General features: G+C 44.1%; 1 protein-coding gene across 1 annotated transcript in view; it reads left to right on the top strand.

The window, feature by feature from the left end:
• The first annotated feature begins 283 nt into the window (after nucleotides 1-283).
• EGFLAM (EGF-like, fibronectin type III and laminin G domains) overlaps nucleotides 284-16,740 on the top strand; it is a 195,695-nt gene continuing 179,238 nt past the window's right edge. Inside the window, exon 1 of the mRNA XM_010853757.1 lies at nucleotides 284-557. Coding sequence (XP_010852059.1) covers nucleotides 461-557 — 97 coding nt within the window. The 5' untranslated portion in view covers nucleotides 284-460. The remainder of the gene's footprint in view (nucleotides 558-16,740) is intronic.

Here is a 16,740-nt window from a genome sequence, read left to right as displayed (position 1 = left end):
GTCACCAGCCGGGAAGGGCTGCGCAGGGGGTCGCTAGAGGGGTGATGGGCGGGCTGTCTGCCCCAGCGGTGGGCGAAGAGTCAGATTTCTCAGGGCCTGCCCCTCTCACTTCCACTCGATTGTAATTCCATCCCCGGGCGGGTCGAGCCTTTCTCCCTCCCTCCCGCGGCCAGCCAGTCCCTCCCCGTCGGCTTCCTCAGCCGCCCCCTCACCCCCCCACCCCCCGCCGCCCGCCCCGCTCCGAAAAGCCCTGCCGCCCGCAGCCGGCTTCACTCCAGCACGCCGACCTCCCGGCTGCAGTCCTGCCTGTTTGGACGCCTCCTGGTCCAGCTCCCTCAGTCCTTCTCCTGCTCACCCAGGTCAGGGGCTCCGCGGAGGCCGCGTCCCTCACGTCTCCCAGGAGACGCCCTTTCCGTGTGCGCCCGGGACTTGGTGAAACTTTGCAGGCGCCCGCGGTGAAATGGATTTAATCCGAGGAGTCCTGCTCCGGCTCCTGCTCCTGGCTTCCAGCCTCGGACCCGGCGCCGCCCCGCTCAGATCAGCGCTCAGAAAACAAGGTAATGCTGTCAGTGCTCCCGGGAGCATCGCGTCCGGAGCGCTCAGGTCCCCGTCCCCAGCAAGGACGCGAAGCTGGCGACGCACCTTCTCTCTCACCCCTGATCCACCGCACTTAACTGGGTTCTTCTCTGCCCAGAGCCCAGAAGAGACGCGAACCTCGCCCTCCCCTTTCCATCCCAGGCGGTTCCAGGGATATTTGTTTGTTGAAAGAAGGATCTCTTTTCCAGACACAGCAGAGGTGGAAGGCTCTGTATTTGACCACAGAGAGCCGAGAGTTGGGGCAGCGATCACACTGTCTCAATTAGAAGGATTGCCAACTGTGCAGGAAAAGTCAAACGGCTCCTCCTGTGTCTCTAAACAGCTTATTGAATTCATACTGTCCAGAGCCCAGCCATTTCCTGTTGAGTGTCTGAAGATTTGCCTGGTGTGCCCTGTGCCCATCTCCGGTCCTTCCCACGCACTGTGTCGGGATGTGGCTTCAGATGTTAGGGGCTTCTTCCACTCGGGCTGTTTTCTCGGAAAGGAGCGCCCAGTGGGTTAATTTTATGCTATGTTTTGAGCTCCTGCCTTTGCGATTTAAACAAAGATATATAGCCTCATGAGCTATTACAGAAAACTGGAGCGAACTTGAAACACAGTAACTTGTATTTCCTCTAGTTACACAGGTAAAAAGTCTTGTGTTTTTGTCTACTTTGGTGTGGTGAGATTATTCAAAGTAGAACATTCTAAGCAAGAAAGTTCTTAACATTGTTTCTCTAATAATTTTTATTCCTCTTCGCTGAGGTTATATTTAGAATTCTGAAAAATCTGTTTTTTCTTACTTTGTAAGGAGGGTGTTGTCTTATGGGATTAATTATATCTTATGAACAATGGAAACAGTAGAACTGTATTTGAATGAAGTCTGCAGAACTTTTCGGAAAGTACAGTTTGTCTTCACAAGTAATTTTTTCAGAAAGAAAGAGACAAACCAGGAACATTTTGCTACTTTTTACTGGCGAAGTTGTGTCCGACTCTTTGAGACCCAAGGACTGTAGCCCATCAGGCTCCTCTCTCTGTCCATGGGCTTTTTCAGGCAAAAATACTGGAGTGGGTTGCCATTTTGTTCTCCAGGGGATCTTTCCAGCCCAGGGATTGAACCCACATCTCCTGCATTGGGAGGCGGATTCTTTTACCACTGAGCCACCAGGCAAAGAAAGTAATCTTGGCAGATTCCTGTATAACTGCTTAAATATTTGCACTGCTCAAGAATCTCTCTACTTGGAAAGATGACTTGTTGCTTTTCAGTTTTGGAAGACACCTTTACCCTTCAAGCTGTACATGTCTTCACTTACACCTTCCTTGCTACCTGCTTTGAAATTTATAGTTGTTATTATTATCTGAAGCGGGCTTAAATTATGAGCTATTCTATTCCTACCGATCATTGCCTTTGGAGAAAACAGCAGCAGTCCCAGGTGATATTACTTTATGTTGTTTCTCTTCCTAATGCACACAGACACATATCTTAAAGCATTTCAACGAAGGAATTCTTCCTAACTTCCCTCCTTAAGATATGCAGATTGTGATCAACTCCCTTCTGTGGATTTATTTACATAAAACCATCTAGTCACAATTTTTTGAACAATGCATAGTTATAGCTGTAGTTCTTTAGCATGAGCAGTGTATGTAATGTTCTTTTAAGGATAGATTTCAATTCATTTAAGCAGAATTTTTTTTAAAAAGTATTTCACAAAAGCCTGCTGTGTAAAACTGCTCATATGGTTCACCATATTTCCTTTCTTATTTTCTGTAGTTCCTTTCCTAAAAATATTTCCTACCTGGTTCATCCAGGGTCTCATTCTGTTGTTCATGACATGAATATGCTGTGTTGGTCTCTTTGGTTTTATTTGAAGCATAGATAGGGTTTTGATAGCGGAAACTCTACCTTTTAAATATTTTGGCACATTAAACGTATCAAACTGGAGGTAGAAGGAGTGTTTGGACTAGGTTCAGCCTAGGAGAGTTTTTCATTATTTTATAATTTTATCCAGACACTAGCTTTCAGGTTGGAAGGCTGTTCAGATTAAAATGACAGCTACTTCATAAACTTTGGGGGAAAATATCCTCTTGGGCTCATTTACATCCCTTGGAAAGACTGGTTTTTGATCCGGAAAATTGGTCCAGATTAAAAAGTGAATGTGCCCCACTTGGCTCTGATGTGAACAGCAACCAGCTAATTTATAATCTTCCCCAGACACCAGCAAATCCTGTGAGTATCCATGTGGGAGTTTCTTTGTACCTTGTTTCCTCAATAGAAATTGATTTGTGTGCAGTACTTTGAAGGTAGCATGGCTACCACCTAAGGCATACTGGAACAGTCCTGTTTTATTTGAATGGCCCTGTCTTTCTCCTCACACTCCTAAATCTATCTTTGACAAGTATGGCTTTGTTGAAGTCTTGGATTCAAAATCCACCTGAAAATCCCCCACCCCCATCTAATTCTGGTGAGAAAGAGAACGACTATGCAGCTTGAAACTCAGTTCTGAGTTTCATTTGGGTCTAAGATAGGCAACCTTTCCCTCCACCCCAAGATAGCTACTCATCTGTCATTAGTGTCAGTAATGAAACCTCTGCACTTGCTGAGACTCACAAGAAAGGACAGTGTGAAAGTTCAGTCATATTAAATAATAATAACACTGATTAAGTGCTTGCTACTCTCTCCGAAGAACTTGACACATAATGATTTATTTAATCAACCCAACAGGTCTGTGAGATGGGTACCATTATTATCCTTGTTTAACTGAAGAGGAAGTTGTGGCTTAGAGAAATTAAATATCTTACCCAGGGTCACTCAACTAGCCAGTGGGGGAATGGGAATTAAAGTCTCTGATATTTAGAAGCAGAAAGGAGTCCTTAATGGCCTGATTAGCAGAGATGTGCATCCCTTCGGAGAGGGTGTCCTCCTCCTGGATGAACCAGGGGGCTCCCATGGGGCTCCCACATTCAAATCACAGACCTGGCAGGAATTGAAACGCCCTCACTTTACAGCTGGGTTGAGCGTGTGTGACTCAGGGACTTGCCCCAAGTTAACATCAGAAGCCGAGCCTGGAACTAGTACCCAGACCTCCTGAGTGATCTCCAGCACTTCCCTTACCCAGTCTCTCACCCGCGTGTGCAGAGAGGACTGCTGAGCCTCTAATGTGGGGCAGGAGGGAGGGAAAGGAAAATCCAGACAAGACACATCTGCTGGGACCAGCATGCATCAAGCCACGTGTGTTCCCACAAGCAGATTTGTATCTCACAGTGTTAGCTTAACTCTGGCACACAGAGAGAGCTGAGGGCTCCCCTGCCTTTTCTCTTTCCAGCTGCCTGATGTCTTAGGGTCAGTGGGACAAGGTCAGGTCAGCTCAGAGTTGAAGATTTTCCCCTGGAGAACTGGGGTTCACAGTCATTTTCGGGGGAGATGCAGGTCTGTAATCATTTCCTTTCCACCTTTCCTCAATATGTCTTTACCGATGTGGACTCAAACAAAGATCCAGGGAAACTCAGCAAAACGAAAGCCTGGAGGAACAGAGCAGATATAGCTCAAGGGCACTGTGCCTTGGGGGTTGATGGTGGGGAATACAGGCACCTCTAGGTGGTTTCTGCTGCTACTAGTGTGACACTGAATGGCTAGAGGATCAAGCAGGGGTCATGGGTCATCTTGTTCTACTTCCTGCACCTACACAGAATAACCTGATATTCACAAGAGTTTGCATATATCCTTACTTGAAGCTCTCATCAAGTCCCTTTCACAGGGCATGTAATTTGGGGGACTCGGCTCTTCCGGACACCCTCTTCTTTTCCAACTAACCCTACTCCTCCAGGAGGCTGATCCAGATTGCCTTGCTTCTTGATGAAAACTGGAGCCATAAATGTCACGAGGGAGATTATGTGAGTGTGTATACTCAGTCTCTCAGTTGTGTCTGACTCTTTGTGACCCTGTGGACTGTAGCCAGCCAAGCTTCTCTGTCCATGAGATTTTTCAAGCAAGAATACTGGAGCAGGTTGCTATTTCCTCCTTCAGGGGATCTTCCCAACCCAGGGATCGAACCTGAGTCTTCTCCATTGGCAGGTGGTTTCTTTACCACTGGGCCATCTGGGAAGCTATATATATATATATATTCCCCGCTCCCCACCTCCTCAGCACCTAGCTACTAGCATCCCCTGCAGTTCTGGCACCATAGGAGAAATATTTCCTCCAACCCATTCTTCCATCAGCCCCCCTACCCTCCAGTTTGTTCCCACTTCACAGCCAATCCCTCTAAAGAAGCCCCTGCCTCTCTTTCTCTTTCCTTTGATTCTCTATGAGGTAAAGGGACCTCTGTGAGGCCACGATCAGGAGTAAATGTGTGTAACATGAGGCAGTACTTTCTTCTCAGAATTCTTTCTCATGGAAGAGTGACTTGATCAGAAAGGAACTGAGTGGTGTTTTTTGTTTGTGCTTTTTATTTCTTACTCTGAGACCAGGACTTTAATAACCTTAGAATTCTTTTGGGAGTAGTTGTCCATCTGTTCATGGGTTGCGTGCGTGTGTGCTCGGTCGCTTCAGCCATGGGCGACTCTGCAACCCTATGGACTGTAGCCTGCCAGGCTCCTCTGTCCATGGGATTCTCTAGGCAAGAATACTGGAGTGAGTTGCTGTGCCGTCTTCCAGGGGATCTTCCTGACCCAGGGATCAAACCTGCGTCTCCTGCATTGCAGGCGGATTCTTTACTGCTGAGCTACTGGGGTAGCCTATTCATGGGTTACTGTAGCTCAGAAGTGGTCCAGTGACCCAGAGATAGATTTCTGGGAAACAGGGCTCAGGTGTCTGAGGCAGAGGTGGGATCTCAGCTCCTGCAGGGTTATCCTGGGGAGATCCTGTCTTCTCCCGCCTCTCCCCCTCCACAAACAGGACTGTACTTCTCCCAACCCACTAAATGAATGACATGATGTCTTGATTGCAACAGAGAATCTTCTGAGCTGGTCAAGACCCTTGCCACTTGTTTTGGTCACAGCTAGTTACAGGTATTAGAAGTGCATCTGCTATTTCAGGGATTAAAAAAAAAAGGGGGAAAGATGAGATACTGCAGAGTGTAAATCGCAGTTTATAGGAGAAACACCCCCACTGCCACCCATCTTTGATTGCATTGATTGTGAACCACCATTTTGGAGAAGGACCTCAAGGTGTGACTTTAATCTCCTGAGATGAGCTGGAAGACATGAGCCCTCTGATCTCATAGGTTGGGGGTTGGGCGTGGGGACAGGGAGAGACTCAGGTGAAAAATCAAATCAAATCGCTGCCACCAGAGGGCACATTTTCTAACATTGGCTCAGAGCAGATCTTAGACCTGTGAGTCATTCTTGAACTCCTGTGTGGATAAGAATTCCTGGAGTGCATCCCAGACATCTGCTTTTTAAACAAGAACCTCGGGTCACATGGTACATGTGGGTCACAGTTCACACTTGGGGACATGACGGAGGAGAACTTGGGTTCCTCCACTGCCTCTCTTCCCTGGTACCTCCATCCCAGGAACTTTCCAGTACCCCGACAGTCTCCACTTCGATAACACATGTGTGTTTCAACCGGAACAAACCAGCGTCTAGACAGTCTGCAGGGTGTCTGAAGATTGGATTTAGGACTTGAGATCTTCGAAGGTCGCTGAAGGACATCTCTTCTGAGCAAGTCCTCCTGCTTATCCTCTTTCCCCTAGCCCTGTCCCTGAGAGATGGCTGCACCCAGGAGGGACGACCTGCAGTAACATCAACAGGAAGCCGGGCTGAACTGTGCATGACCAGCCCGTATCCGGGCTTGGGTGAAAGCACAGACTCTGCTACTCGACAAGTTTGGGTTCAAGTTCTGACACTGTGTTTTTGTTGTTGTTTTCTTTTTCTTTTTTAAAAAATTGCCTGGTGACATTAAGCCTAGTTATATTAACTCTGTAAGCCTGGGTTTCCTTGTTTATAAAAATATAGGGTTGGCCAAAAAGTTTGCTTCAGTTTTTTCATAATGTCTTACAGAAATAGGATAAAGAAAGAACCAACCAATTAAGGATTAAATGAGGTAATGTATACACCAAGGCATTAAAAGGGATTAGAAGCTTGAAGCTTGAAGGCAATGTTTATGAATTTGGGCTTGTTTAATCTGGACGGGGGTGGAGGGGAAAGGAGGAAAAAATATGTGTATTTCCAGGCATCAGAATAATTAACACAGACATGAGTTCATGTACTTTTTATTCTTTCTCATGCATGTTGATGTATACTTGATAACATAATTTTAAGTTTACCGAGTTGTACAATTTTTTTAGATAAATTGGCAAATCAGAAAGACTCTTTGGTCAACCACATGCCTTGATTTGGGGTTTGGAGATGTAACTGTGAGGTTTGTGGTCTGGCTTGAGTGGATTTTTTTGAGAAACACCAACTCCAAGAGTGATGGACAGTTTTTGTCTGGTAATTGTCATGTGGAAGTTTTGTAGGGTGTTGGGGGTGGGGAGCAGCTATTCCTGAAAGAGAATTATCCAGACTGACATGTGACTGGAGGTTCATGAAAATCTCCACGAAGCTAGATAGCTAAGAGACGGCAGGGTTTGCTCACTGATCAGCCAGATTGGAGTGATTCATGGCCACTACTGGTGACATAGAAAGATAAGAGACTGGACACCAATGGCCCTTGCATTTCTTATTCATGATTCTGCATTTCCAGAGCTGTAAGAAAAACCCCACTTACCCCAGATAACCCCACTGGCTTATTTTAAGAATCAAAGGAAATCAGACTAGTGCTTTGAAAGAACTAAGGTGCTACACAAAGATAAGATATGATTATCTAACAATACTCACACTAATTATTATTATCTTAACTAATGGGATCAACCTTACTTTCTGAAGCTTTGATCTCTTTTCCAGTCTCTTCCTCTGCATTCCTGCTAAAGATATGTGAAGATTCTTTCTTTGCCTGAGTCTGAAAGTCCTGAGCAATTTAAATCTTAACACTTGTGTTTGCTGACAGGGCACCCAAAATCCCGAATCAGATTTAACGCAGTATTAATGCTGTTTATTTTCCTTGGTGCAACAAATGTATATTAGCCAGTTAATGGTTTACATTGTGCAAAAGGAGTTGTGTCAGCAGGCACTTTTCTGTAACATCTGGGCAGTTGGAAACGTAATATTTCAATACAACCTGAGTTTAAAGCCTTCCTTGGACAGATGGCTAATTTTATTGATCTAATCTGACACTTAGGGATAGGTCCCATGATCCTTTGCTGGTAATTCTTAGGATGAGCAGAGACATAAATACACTGGACGATATCTGTGAATTAGACGCTTGTTTGTTTCTAATTTATTCTTTAAATACTTAAGTATAAACAGTCATGGTGTGAATTACTTTAATCTCTACCCTAAAGGCACTTAATTAACATTCGAAGTTATCCAGGGTAGAAGGTACCGCTCCAACATAAGAGTTTGCACTTTTTTTTAATCCCTTGGTGATGTGCGGTACCAGTGGTTAAATATTTTGAACTTCACCTCTGTGCTGGCCAGTAATCTACACTCCAGGGCTAACTGGTTAGTTACCACCTGAAGAACTTTACTGCAAGGTCCACTTTCAAAGGTGGTTGGGGAAAGTACTTTGAGTGATGCTATCAAAAATGTAGACTAGAGGGTTTGGTAATTAGCACAAATTGTGTTAGAAATGTTTCCATTAGCGAAATATATGGTTGGCTAGAAAGACTGTGTGTGCCCTTCTATTTTTTGCATGGACAAAAAGTAACAATCCAGCAAGCTCTGAGGGTCAAGCTGCTTTGGTGTTGCCTCAGAGCTCCATTCACTCCTGTATCTTTCTCACTTAACCGTAGGCTCCTTTGCCCAATGGCCCTGGATGACTTGCTGATCCTCCCATTAGAATACCAATGCAATTTTGTATTATGTAATTCTATAATATCTGTCTCAGCAATCTGCTTGCGGCTGTAACAAACAACTTCAAAATCTCAGTGACTTGACCTAAAATTTATTTTTCATTTACTCCAAGCCCAAAGTGAATATTTCTTCATGGGCAGCTCCCTTGGGCTGCTCTCCTCCAAAAGGTAACTTGAAAACCTGTCACTTGGTCTTTAATATCTCCATCTTGTACTGCCACCATCTTTAAAATGGGCCTCCAAGGTGTCATGGAAGGTAAATAGAAAGAAGACTTGTATGGGAGACATTTGTGTGCCGGGCCAGAACAGGGTCACTGGGCCCCGACAGAACTGTAATGAAGCTGGGAAATGTAGTTCGACTGTGTTCACGGGAAGACAGTTACCACATGTGATGAATTTTCTCTGAGGCAGTGATTTGGAGCTCCTAAGAGAACAAACAAGGATGTTAAAAGACTAAGTTATTTGAGAACTTTTGTGACTTGCCCATGAATATTTGTATATGTGGCAGAAGAGGGCCTGGAGTTGGCTTTCATTGTAGTGTATGTGCTCAATCGCCCAGTCGTATCCAGCTCTGCGACACCATAGGCTATAGCCGGCCAGGGTCCTCTGTCCTTGGAATTCTCCAGGCAAGAATACTGGAGTGGGTTCCATTTCCTTCTCCAGGGGATCTTCCCGACCCAGGGATCAAACCTGTGTCTCCTACATTGCAGGCAGATTCTTTACCACTGTGCCATCTGGGTAACTAAATACTATTTGTTGCTATGTATTTCCTACATTTTACAAAAAGTAAAATTTATCCCTTTTGAAAAGTGAAATAACTACCCGGAGGGTTAAATAGAGTGAATTCCTAAGGCACATCCACTAGAACTCCAGTTTTTACCACAGTTTTCTAGAAGCTCCTTCTATTTGTGTCCCAAAACAAAAAGGACTATTCATGGTAGAATAATTTATTCAGTGACAGATGCATCTTAAAATACAAAAATCATATTTTAGACACCACAGCCTGCTTCGACAGGGATGAAGATGGTGTGGACTGATCCCAAAAAGATAAATTGATGTTTTGTTGAACCACTGTGTTTTCCAAAGCACTTTCAAAGAAATAATCTCACTTGATCTTGTAACCCTCGCCCCACTGGGAAGTCAAGGGCTGATGACTTAGCAAAGAGGAAACAGGCCCAACCCAGGACATGAGCCTATCCCCTGATGCATCAATGCAGAGGTGTTCTTGCAGCTGCTGGGTAAGAGCATCACCACTGTGATGTGTTTAGCTCTGCAGTCAGGAGGGACCTTGCCAATAGGACTCGCCCACCTTTCACTCGCAGAGGCTCCATGCATGTCATGGGACACTCTGTGGAATGAATTGGTGCTGCTTTCAGTTATACTCCTGACTGGTTGATGTGTGTTTTGTAAAATACATGATGACCGAGGGGCTATTTGCAAATAAGAAGCAGTTATCATGGCTGGAGGATGGCCCCAGAATCCTTCTAGTGTCCCCTGTAGAAGACCCTTCTGGGGTCTCAGGGACACGCAGGATACTCAGCCTGGCTTTGTCATTCCTCCAAGCTTCCCATTCCTCCAACACGTAGCCATTTTCTTTAGTGGAAATGGTATTTGCTAGACCTTCAATGTGGCGTATTTCAAAGGTTTATCATTCAAGTCTCAAGACTTTCTGATAATTTCTTAGGCATTTTTTTGATGTTCTAGGAGTTCCTAATGGGTGTAGTTAAACAAGTATATCGTGAGGTTGGGAAAAGAAGGATTCTTCTGATAGTTGTTTGAGAGTAATTGATGGGCTTTGGCCACAACCTGCATAAATAACACACATCCCTGCAGCTTGGAAGAATTGTAACAAGAATCCAATCAAACAGACATGGGTTTCAAGCTTGGCTTTAAAAGTTATGGCTGCCTGATTCCAGATAGAGTACTTCATGTCTTAGGCTCATAATACCTATCACAAAGGTATTACCTATCAGATAAAATCATATCTGATAAATCAGTGAGATAATATGATGACTGGAAATGCAGCTAGGAAAGTACTTAAACATTTGGTACACAATGAGCGCTCCAGAGTTAGGCCATATTCATTAGGTTATTATAGTTTATAGAGTTTATATAGTGGTAGAGATGGTAGATTTTCCATATTTGATGTAACTCCAAATATTGACAACATCGACACAAATGTATAATTGAGCTTAGGCTCCCGTGAAAATGGAACTGAAAGGAATTTCATTTCCTTGATTTCATATTCTAGATTCTTCAAGTGTGCATCATCAAACAATGACTTTTGGTATCTAGATCAGTCATAAAGTTCATGTTATTGATGAAAGATCTGGAATCAGTTTAGAGTTTAATTACAAAAAAAAAGCTAACATTTGTTTTGGGCTTTTTATAAAGCCAGGAAGAAATAATCAAGATGCTGTATCAAGATTATGTATAGCTACTGTAGTGGTGATAGATTTCCATGTATCATCTGTATGGCTCCACACCCAAAAAAGAGGTTATTTGCAGTTAGAATATAAGGAAAAATTTTCCTTATCTACCTTCTTTGCTGTGGTATTAAGAGAATAAATATGAAAGATGCTGTTTCTCTGATATCTGCTCTCTCTCTGCCTGTTTTGAGTCAACTATCCTCCCTGCCAGAATAATCTTTCTAAAATGTAGTTCCAGTCCTGTCACTTTTGTGTTTAATATTCCTTTCTGGCTCCCTACTGCATTCCAGACTCTAAAGCTGAACATCCAAGGTCTATCACAGTATGGCCCCACTTCCTTTTCCTGTCTTCTCACTGAATACATGATCTGTATTCCAGCCAAGCTCGATTATTTGCTCTTCCATAGACCGCCTCTTTGCTTCCCAGTGGTGACCCTGTCCACATGTTGATCCTCACCCTTGGAATATCCTTCCCTCATCTCTTCCCAAGGAAAGGCAATGACCCTTCCAAGCTTGGCTCAGTTCCCCCTGTTCTGTGAGGTCTTCATGCACCCTCCCAGCCAGAAGGCCTTTCTCTTTTCTCCTATTTTGCTTTGCTTTACATTTTTGGTGTGAGGAGCTTTCCTGGCGGTTCAGATGGTAAAGAATCTGCTGCATTGCGGGAGACCCAGGTTTGATCCTTGGGTCGGAAAGATCCCCTGGAGAAGGGAATGGCTACCCATTCCATTCTCCAGTATTCTTGCCTGGAGAATCCCATGGACAGAGGAGCCTGGGGGGCTACAGTACATGGGGTCTCAGAGTCAGACAAGACCCAGTGACTAACATGTTCACTTTCATGTTTTTGGTGTACTGAACTGTGCCTTCGGTTAGATTGGTATTTTGTGAAGGAGAGCACTCTGATGTCTTCACCTGGGGGTCCCCTCCATGGCCTGCTGGGGTGTCTAGCACGCAGTTGGTCTTTCCCACAGTTATGCAATGGAAAACAATGGCCTGGTTTGGGGCAAATACGTTTTAACATGGTGTGATTGATTTGATCATGCTCCCAGCTCCCAAATTCATTTCCTTCCTCACTCATGATACAGAAAAGATGTCGCTTCTCTGTGTCAACATTTTTTCTCAGCCTAAGCATACATTTGAAAACCCATACTGAAGAATGATTTGGAGAGGGAAATGGCCCAGGAGTCAGTGTGCAGCAATATGTAATTTAAATTCTACCTCCACGTTGCCAGCGGCTATTGGAAATGTGGGTTTTTAAGGAGCATCTGATTGAGTCCATACTGTGAAATATGTTATTTTCGATACCCAGAGAAGAGGTAGAATTTGAAGTAACAAGTTGGACTGCCTCAGATCGGCTTTTTATCATGGTTTGGGAGGTTAAGAAACAAAGGCAATAATACTGTTTACTCATACATCAAAAGATCTTGGGGGAGGAGGAGTGAAAGCAGCCCAGTGTGTTCAGTTCCCCTCCTTCCTCCATCTGTCTTTGAAACCAAAGGAACATGAGCCTTGTGTGGGAATGGCATTGGCAGTATAATAGAAAAGGTCAGGTTGCAGGGGAAGGGATAAAGTCAGTCCATCTCTTGTAACGAGATCTGATTGTGAGGTTGTGGGGAAAACAGTACTCAACAACTTGCTTCAGTTTTATTGTGTTGACCCTGGCTTGCTTACCAAGATCAATTCTGGAATTCTTGGAAAGTAAAGCAGCCAAAAGCTAGAGTCTTTGTTTTGTAAGGACTGTTACACCTGATAAAATGAATGCCCCTATGTGGCCCAATTGAAAGCAACCACATTGATTGACCCATTCACTAATTGATTTCTTGATATATACATATACAAGTGTATTATGAGTGTATGTGTTAGTCGCTCCATTGTGTCTGACTTTTTGCAACCCCATGGACTGTATAACCCGCCAGCCTCCTCTGTCCTTGGAATTCTCCAGGCAAGAACACTGGAGTGGGTAGCCATTCCCTTTTCCAAGGGATCTTCTCAACCTAAGGATCGAACCCAGGTCTCCTGCTTTGCAGGCAGATTCTTTACTGTCTAAGCCACCAGAGAAGCCCATGTATTTTTGTGTGTGTATGTGTATGTTCACTAAGTTGATTCAGTCATGTCCGAGTCTTTACAACCCCATGGCTTGTAGCCCACCAGGCTACTCTGTCCATGGGATTCCAGGCAAGAATACTGAAGTGGATTGCCATGCCCTCCTCCAGGGGATCTTCCCAACCCAGGGATCGAACCCATGTCTCTTAATGTCTCCTGCATTGGCAGTATATATAAAGTAGAGCTGCATTATAATAGCAGTTAAAAATGAGCAAAGTAAATGATTTGATGCTGAAGTATTTAAGAGGAAGTGATGTCTAAAATTCACTTTGAAATATCAATACATCAAAAATCAGATTCACTGATGGAGACAGGATTAAACTGTTGCTACATGCTGACTCAGACAGTAAAAAAATCTGCCTGCCATGTAGGAGAACCTGGTTCGATCCCTGGGTTGGGAAGATCCCTTGGAGAAGGGAACAGCTCCCCACTCCAGTGTTCGTGCCTAGAGAATTCCATGGGCAGAGGAGCCTGGCAGGCTATAGTCCATAGGTCCCAAAGAGTCAGATACAACTGAGCGACCTTCACTCAAACTCTCACTTTATCCATGTGGTGATTATACATATGTTCACTCAAACTCTCACTTTTCTATAATTTTTGATTATTTTCACAATTTGAGTGAAAAGATGAACTAAGTATTAAGGAAATAAATGAAATGACTACAAAGTTTTCCCCACGAAGAGTGGGGTTACATCATGTTCTGCTCTGCACACAAATAACGGTGGGTTTTCTACTCCATCCTGCTCCTCACTCCACGTTTCCTCTCTGCTCTTCTCTGCCCTGCTCCTTGCTCTCTGGGGCTGGGCTTACTGCATCACTTGGGCTGCTTTGCCCTTGGCTTCTTTGAGTTCAGCTGATGAGAGACATCAGAAGGAGATCAGGAGAGCCGGGGAGAGGCTCTGGTGTACTTGTGCCGTGATCCACCCTCCTTTGGAGGCACTGCATTGCTGGCAGCAGTCACGTTTTTCTAAAACTGCATCTCCATGGCTTCCGACTCTGGCTGGCTCCCGGAACAGTTTTTTCTTCACTTTGCACTTTCTGCCCTGGGGTATTGGCAGCATCTCACTGCTGCTGGCCTCTAGGTGCATCAACACCGCTAGTTGTTTCTCAGAGCTGTTCACACGTCTGTTATGCTATGCTATGCTAAGTCACTTCAGTCGTGTCCGACTCTGTGTGACCCCATAGACGGTAGCCTACCAGGCTCCCCTGTCCCTGGGATTCTCCAGGCAAGAACACTGGAGTGGGTTGCCATTTCCTTCTCCAATGCATGAAAGTGAAAAGTGAAAGTGAAGTCACTCAGTCGTGTCCGACTCTTCGAGACCCCATGGACTGCAGCCTACCAGGCTCCTCCGTCCGTGGGATTTTCCAGGCAAGAGTACTGGAGTGGGGTGCCATTGCCTTCTCTGACACGTCTGTTAAGTTGTCTTTTAATGACCATATTTTTAGATCAAATGAATTCTACTTCTTACTGGGACCCTAATTGCTACCTTTGTTACCACTGCTGCATGATATATCCTCTATTTCTACTATTTTCCTCCTCAGGTGTAACCATGAGGTTTTGATTTGTGTTTAGCTTGCATTCAGAACTCTCAGAGGATCAGGTCCGATTTAGCTTAATGATGCCTGCTATAAATTCACAGAGTATCTACAAGAGCAACAGAAACCTTTATCTTTTGAGAATGAGCTTGTCCTCTGGGCCCAAATCTGCTGGCTTCTTGGCTAAGAACACATTGAAACTGACCTATCCTTCGCTGCGTGGTGTTGAGAAATTACTGCAGTGATGTCCAGGACTTTTAATAGAAATTCTAGGAACTCAGGTTTCTAGAACACATACGAAATGAATGCAAGATAATTCTTCATCTCTTGAGAAAGTTACCATGAACCTAAATTAACCTCTTAGAACTCCAGGGAATTTGACCTGAAGGGGAAGACCACAAGCTTGGACTTTCTCCCACGTCTGTTAGGTTTATTGCTGGTTTTTATGCTAATCATAATTTTTCAACTCAATTTTTCTATTTCTTGGCTATAAATATCTTGTACCTGATACTCTGGTGATTAATGTTTATTATTCAAACTTTAAAGAATTAATTAGTCAACACCCATTGTCTTCATTTGAATTTCCCAGGAACAGACCATAGGATAAATATTTGAATTAAAATCATTTATTTAAAAAGTAAAACAAACCAAACAGAACAGCAACAAAAAAAGGACAGTGGGGAAGTGAGATAGGGAGTCCACTGAGAAGGCAGTCAGTGAAGGTTTTCTCATCAAGTGAGTTAACACTGTGAGTAATTAGAGCTTAGACTTATGGAAGAAACTCTAGAAAATGGTATAGAACAGGTGTCTCAGAGTTTGCCTACCTGAGGCATGAGAGCTGTGGTATTTACATCAATTCCATCTGTCACCAAGGGAGGCCTGCCAGAATTATGGGCAGAGAAGTTTTCTGTGTCTTCTGAGAAAACTCTTAAAAAAATTTTTTTTTAAATTTATTTTATTTTGACTGCACTGGGTCTTCATTGCTGTACATGGGTGTTGTCTAGCTGCAGAGAGCAGAGGCTGCCCTCTAGCTGCGGTGTGCGGGCTTCTCATTGCAGTGGCTTCTCTTGCAGAGCATGGGTTCTAGGCTCGCAGGCTTCAGTTTGTGGCACGTGGGCTCTAGAGCACAGGCTCAGTAGTTGTGCTGCACACGTCTCAGTTGCCCTGGATCTTCCTGGACCAGAAATCAAACCTGTGTCCTTTGCATTGCAAGATGGATTCCTAACCACTGGACCACTAGGGAAGCACTGAGAACATTCGTAAGGCGAAAGTTGCAAAGACTGGTAGCTGGAAGTGGGCTTGCCAGTCTGAAATGGCAAGGCCTGAGGGATTTTGGTGGGTACTAACAGTTTTTCTAAACCCATAATCAACTAATTTTATTTGGAAACTGAAGACTGAATTTCATTTACCATTTTGTTGGACAACCCTGACTCCTCCTCTGCCCCCATGAGGAGTTTATGTATTATGAGAAGATGGAAAAAGATGTTTGGATACCCTAAAGAACCCTAGTTCTCAGTCTCAACCTATTGATATCTCGAGATTATCAGGGGAAATTTTTTTATATTGCAGTACAAAATAAAGGCTTCAGTGGGTAAAGAATCCCCCTGCAATGCAGGAGACACAGGAAATGAGGGTTCGATCCCTGGGTTAGGAAGATTTCCCTGGAGGAGGAAATGGCAACCCACTCCAATAGTCTTGCTCACTCCAGTATTCTTGCTTGAAAAATTCCATGGACAGAGAAGCCTGGTGGGCTATAGCCCAAAGGATCACAGAGACTTGGACATGACTGAGCAACTAAGCATGCACACAAAATAAAAACTTTTGATTGAACCAATTTTCTAATTGGAGATATTCAAGAAGGGTGACTATTTGGGTTTTAGATTCAAGAACTACCATCACCACCAACTACCCTCTTCCATCTAAAAAAGCTTTATTCATTTGTGCTAATTGAGAGGGCCAGTAGAAGTTGGAGACTTCATTGCTTATGGTTATGTTCTGTTGTCTAGAACTTGAGTTTAGGTTGTTGATTGTTACAAAGGGGAAGAACCATTAACATTTAAAGGCATGCATTGTGCCTTCACAAAACAGTAGTGATAGTTAATGCTTTTATAGTGCTTGTGATGTGCCAGGCACTGGTAAGAGCACAGCCTCTTAAGGCTGGCATCATAGAATCCTAGAATCTTAGAACTAGAAGGGACCTTAGGGATA

Source organism: Bison bison, unplaced genomic scaffold (assembly GCF_000754665.1).
Source record: "Bison bison bison isolate TAMUID 2011002044 unplaced genomic scaffold, Bison_UMD1.0 scf7180017864331, whole genome shotgun sequence".
Classification (NCBI taxonomy): domain Eukaryota; kingdom Metazoa; phylum Chordata; class Mammalia; order Artiodactyla; family Bovidae; genus Bison; species Bison bison.
Note: the sequence above shows the minus strand (reverse complement) of the source record. Positions and strands in the feature narration are given on the sequence as shown.